At 33.0% G+C, this 6534-nt stretch overlaps 1 protein-coding gene across 1 annotated transcript; it reads left to right on the top strand.

Moving 5' to 3' along the window:
• The first annotated feature begins 2639 nt into the window (after window positions 1–2639).
• LOC127242404 (uncharacterized) lies at window positions 2640–3077 on the top strand. The gene has a single exon (XM_051261943.1). The coding sequence runs from the start codon at window positions 2640–2642 to the stop codon at window positions 3075–3077; it is 438 nt and encodes a 145-aa protein (XP_051117900.1).
• Window positions 3078–6534: the final 3457 nt, after the last annotated feature.

A 6534-nucleotide genomic window follows, 5' to 3' on the forward strand; every position in this document is an offset into this window, starting at 1 on the left:
GACAAGAACGAAGGAAATCAAATTAAGTATGATATTTTTGCAGTAGCTAAAATTATAGTTGAAAAGTATATTAAACGATTGGAATTTTTTTGTTAGGCTTTAGAACTAATGTTAGGCTACAAATATTTGAGTATAATTGTTATAATTTTTCATTTTTTCATATATTTATATTTTTTTGTTAAGGTACAAATATTAGACTAGAAGGTAACACGAAAGTTAATTTTCTATTGATATCATTGTTTCTGGAATTAACGTAGGTCCTTTAGATATGACACTTCCTCGAAGAGCATTTCTTAAGATATATTCAATCTTATTAATATTTGTAATCCTATAAAATATTGTTATATAATTATTTCCTCGAAAACACTCTAATATTTTCTAATGTTCTTTGAAACAACACTACAAGAAAATAGCATTTTAGAGACGGACAAATTTCGTTCCAAAATCTATTTTTTCCGTTACTAATGGCATTAGAGATGGAATTAGAAACAAAATAAATTCCCTCTGTAAAGTTCTCGTAGCTAACACTATTTGTTCCTAATTCCGTCCCTAAATTAGATATGGAATTAGGAACGAAATTAAAGACGAAATTAAGGACCGAATTTTTCAAATTAATTGCTATATTTTAATAAATCTTACCATTTTCTGCGAGGTCTCCATGAACGATCGGGATCCACCGGTGTGTGTGGACTCCGCATCAGCATTAGAATTTCCACCCCGTCGGTTTGCTTTTGCTATTTTTGACTTCTTTACGGCATCCTTGGATTTCCAATGCTCCCTCCAATGCTCCAAGACATTTGCGGGAATGGCCAAGGTAACCTTCTCGTCATTGCTGTTCCGGACCTCATGCACCCATTTGTTGTAAAGCTCACAGGCCTTCTTGTTGTGGATGCGACGGACTTTAACCTCATTTATCGGCTTCCACTTAATGTGTTTCTGCAAGCCAAAGCATCATCGGTTACTTATAAACTCTCTTAGTAAAATTGTTGTACACTTATAACTATTGTATGTGATATTTGATTTTATAAACTTACCTTCATCTCGACTTCGTACCACTGTTTTGTTATCAAAGGGACACGTTTCCAAGTGATACCCTCTAGGGTGGATTCTGACTTGAATATAGGCCGGATGTGTCTCGATGCAGAACTAGGCCAAAACACGCTGTATGTAATAGTGGATTAGGTGCAAAATATTTAACATTACGACAATAAATCTATATTCGAGTAAATCGAAGACATACCTGCCATCCGGGCAAACCGTTATCTCAATACGGCCATCGACCACGTCCTCATCATCGTTTGCCCCTACCCTGGAATTTGAAGTCCCAGGTGCTGCCCTAGATCCACCTAGTCTCATTCTCAAATTTCTTAGTTCATCGACACTAATAAATTAGAAATCAAAAAATAAACAGGTTCATGCTAACCTGAAGTTTCACCTTGCATAGTCCCAGATGACAAACCAATAGTGGTACCTACAATAAACATAAATTATTCAGTAATATATAAAATTCTAATACAATTAAGTAACACTAAATTTATATTGAATATGCATACCTCTTGTTGTCCCTACCTCGTCAACCGCACCCTGGCCTATCGGATCCAATGTCTGCTGATCATCCTCCCCCGTTTGTGGCAACAAACGAAATGAACGGGCAAGCTGACGAATACGCTGCTGCCGTAACCTCTCATTCTCGGATTGAGACATTTCTGCATTGAAATATACATTAAGTTATATTATAATACAACATAAGTGAGTTTATATATTAACGCTCGATCACCTATTCATCGGATACGTCATCATCGGAACTAGATGGTGGATGTTGATTTTGTTCTGAATCAGATGAGCTCGAAAAGAAAATTTCTTCCTCAATTGCGTCGGATTCGTCTGAATCATCAATCGGAATACCATTCCCGTCATCTGTTGAGGCCAAATACAATTGTTCCCCCTCGGTGGGTTGTTCAATGCTACAAGTATCAACCATTACATCTTGGTAGATGGCTAGTTTTGAGCTATTTTCAGCAATTTCACCACCCACATCGATCCAACCTCGCGGTTTAATACGACAAACTGCCAACCAATCAACTCTATCCCTCCTCATACTTGAAAATGGAAGATAAAACACTTGCGTTGCTTGCATCGCAAGTATGAATGGTTCGTATGTTTGAAGTCTTTTCTTTTTATTGACTTCGACCATATTGTATTTCTCATGTTTTTTAGTTCTAACCCCTGGTGTTGGATCATACCAATCACAATTGAAAAAGACACAACGCTTGATCAGTAGTGCTGGAAACTCAACCTCTAAAATCTCGTTGATATGTCCGTAGTACTCTAGACCATCGCAATCCACACACACTCCACTATTATAAGAGACCTTAGTACCATATTTTTCAGTGTGAAAACGGTAGCCATTGATGAAGCACTTATTATGTCTAGTCACCTCCACTAACGGACCATGCGCAATGTCCTTATATACTTTCGGTATGTTATCTTGTTCCATGACCTACGATGTTAGTGAAAATAATTATCACGAATATTTGAAAATATCTTAATTTTCTCAAAACTTTTGTAAACATGCACATATTTGGCGAACCAGGAGGTGAAACGTGTTTGAAGTTGTGAAGCAACTTCGAAGTCAGAAAATGAGGGATGTTCTCGCCTTAACGCTTCCTCGAACAACCTACATAAATACATCGATAAAATTGGCTAAGCCACCCATTGTGGAGCGCGACAATGCCCTATGGGAGCGCGATAACACCATTGCTGCGCTCCAGTTTCAGGAGAACACAATGAGTGCTTTGTTGGGTGGTGGCGGCGGCGCACGTGGGTTGAAGCGCATGAGCTTGCAGTCGACCCATATGCTGATGGAACAGTGCATAAATGATGCACTCCCAGTGTCCGCCGTTCCATGTGAAGCAGCAAAATCACTTAAGGCAGCAGCAAGGATTGCTACAAACAAGGATCTCAAATCGAAGATAGCTAAGCCACCTAGGAAAGGGAAGAAAATAAACGAGGATTTGAACACAACCGACGGGTCTAAGGCTAAATTGGATGCTCAGGAAAACCCAACAACAAATTGAAAATATGATAGAATGCTACAGGCAAATCAGAAAACTAATATAATATACATCATTTTTTCTAATAAATACATTTAACAATCCATTCACATCTAAGTTATACAACATTAACAGGTAATATTTCAAACCTTGTTGAGGAAACAAACAATTCGTTTATTAGTCTTCTCTGAGAGAGTGCAACCAACGCAGTATCAACATCTTCCTAAGAAACACAATGTAAAATCAAATCAAATTAAATAGATACACAACACAACATCTCTCTAAGAAATACAACTCAAAGCAAAATCTGTACCCAAATCAACACTATACAAGTAGAAAAAAATGAGAGAAAGAGAGAAAGAAACACATACACAGAAACCGACGGTGATTTTCTAGGTCGACAGTGAGAGGCGGCAAGCGGCTAGTGTGGCTAGCGACGATTTCAGAGGTATTATGCGAGGTAGAGCTGTTGCTTAATCGATTTCGAACCGGCGGCGTCCAACGGAAACCAAAACCAGATTATCTAATCTGCTGGTTTATGGTTCGGGGTTTTGTATTTTTTATTTTTTAGTTTTTAAAAAATTATATAGGGTAAAAAGATGGAAAGTGAAGGAAATGGAGAAGGAAGAAAGAGACCTGTGTGTGGCTAGCAGTTATAAATGTATAGTATAATGTAAATGATCAGGGTAATATGCCAAAAATAGTATTATATATTATTCATTTTTTTTTATGAAATTAAATAATAGTAACATTAATAAAAAAAATATTTATTAATAATTCATATTTTAGATTTTATAAAATTTTATTATATAATTATATTTAATTTAAATTATATTATTATCTAATACACTAATATTTTTATGTTTGATAATTAATTTTAATTTAATTTAATTATTTATAAAATTTATTACTATTTTAATTATTTTTATACACTTTGGGAAAATCTAGTTGATAGTAAAAAAATTAGGGTAAAAAAAAAATTTAATTATTTTATTTAATAAATAAATTATTTATTAATTTTTATTTAAGGATGAAAACAATTTTTGTCCCTAATTCCGTTCTTAATTTGGGATGGAATTAAATTTGTTATTTATTTTGTTGCTAATTACTAATGAAATAACATTGTCTTTAATTTATATTTCTATCTGTGATAGAATTATTTTCATACCTCATTTCCGTCTCTAATGGGGAAGATTTTTTTGGTCCGTTCCTAATTTCCATCTATAATTAGGATATATTTTTTTCTGTCCCTATTTTTCATCTCTATTAAGGACGAATTTTATTCCATTCCTAAATTCCGTTGCCAATCGGTAAAAGATGATCATTTCTCTAATTCAGTCCTTAATTCCGTTACTAATAAGGACAAAATAAATTCCGTTCCTAATTTCCATTACAAAAAGGTTAGTTTTTGGTAGTGAAATATGAAGTTAGCGACATTGTACTTTTTTTAACAAAAATAGGTCAATAAAAAAAGACACATGTTAATTTTGTTAACATATCGTACTTGAACCAGCATTCTAAAATAAATTATACTAGAAAAATAACCTGAAAAGGTGTATGTATTTGACATAATATAGATAATGGTTCAACAACTTGTGTTGGGTAAGTATATGAAATTGGTTGCGGACGACGTGGCATACCAGAAACACCTGAAGTCATATTTCTCTTGTATTCTGTAACACATGAATTAGACATATTTATGCCTGTGAAATCTCAATGCATACAAGACTTGGTATTTTGAATAGTTAATGAAGTTAAATGGGTAAGCGAATCAAGTTTATAATGTTGTGATAGCAAAAGGTAGACTCACTCTATTATTCGACATGGTAAACTCATTCATCAAATTCAAAATGAAATTTAGTTTTGTAAGTCGTCAAATCCAAAAAGAGTTAGGAACTAGAAGCCACCAAGGGCAAAAGGAAAATTTTGATTATGTCAATGAATGAGTAATTCAATAATGAAAGTAGTCGTAAATTTAACACATACTTCCATTATGGTGAGAACTTACGTTAACAGTTGAATTAAGGACACTTATTTAGTTTTTGTAGTTTTTACTTTAGCTTTTATAATTTATTTAAATGCCTCCTTGTTTGAAATTTTAAGAGACATTTAGTTTCTAATTTCCTCTAATTTTAAAATCACAGCAACTTTCACAACCCGTGCAACAGGTGAGAGTAATGAATCTCTTATTGTAAAAATCTAGTCGACAACTAATGTACAAATAAAAAGATCTGCAATTTATAAATGTTAGCCAAGATCATCATTAAATGGATGACATAAGCAGCCCTGCATAGTTTCTATTATATGTATAATTAAAAAGGATGCATTGTTCTAGTATATTTAGATAAATGACAATTAATTCAAGCGATAACAATGATAAAAAACTAGATTTTGTGTTAAACAAACCGGCAATAGTAACATGCGTCCAGAAGTGGTTCTTAACTTGGTCTCATAATTTTCAACATATATTAATATACATCTGTTCAAAATTATTAAAAAAATAAAAAGAAAAACTTTCTTATTCGGGTTGTTGCAAAATATTAATCTAAAAAATTTCAATAAATATTACATATAATTCCAAGGCGAAAGCATCAGATTTGAAAAAAGCACAACCAGTATATCATTTATATGAACAAAAATTTCACATAAGCATTTAATGACGTAACCCATAGATAAAAATAATAAAATTTAAGGAGATGCAAGCAAGCCACATGCCGCAATTCCTTAACTCAGACTTAAAATAAGTGCAAGCTACTATAAGATCAAGATAGCAGTACAAATGGCATATCGTTTTCGTTGTGATTATACCTTTTTCAATTTAAACTCTAGCGCCACATTCTCGTAACAAAATCTGCAACATTTCCAAAAACATAGATTGTTAGTTTTTTATCGACAGTTAAGATTAGATCAGAAGTCCTTTCTAATACGATTAAATGTCCTACATATATAAAAGTACAATTCGACAAAATATAAATTCTTAACTTTATTTGATCGAAATGTAAGAATAAATGTATTAAACCTACTTTTCCATTAAGAAGGCCAAATCTTTTCCGTTAACTATTTTTAGTTTTATATATTATTGTCAAAACTTCATATCTTTTTGTCAACACAATCAAACACAACCTCACTGAATGAATGAACTCTAACATTTACAAAACCCTACACATATATATGTGGTGGTTGGTAACCTACTAGATTATTATCAAGCTGAATCCCCTCCAAAGAAAAAGTCACACAAGCACAAATTCCCATCACACTAGATCGAATAACACAAACACATCTTAAAACCAGAGAAGTAAATGAATTCTAGTAATACAAAATTATGCAGGCAAATGATGTAAAGAGATCCAATTAAGTACCAACAAAATACAAATCTAGAAGTTACTGTGAAACTCTGAATCATGTGAAATGCTAGCACACACAAATTAATTTTTAACTAAGTGGGAATATATATATATATATTTATAAATGGAGTTTGGAG

Source organism: Andrographis paniculata, unplaced genomic scaffold (assembly GCF_009805555.1).
Source record: "Andrographis paniculata isolate CXL003 unplaced genomic scaffold, ASM980555v1 Contig86END, whole genome shotgun sequence".
Lineage (NCBI taxonomy): Eukaryota > Viridiplantae > Streptophyta > Magnoliopsida > Lamiales > Acanthaceae > Andrographis > Andrographis paniculata.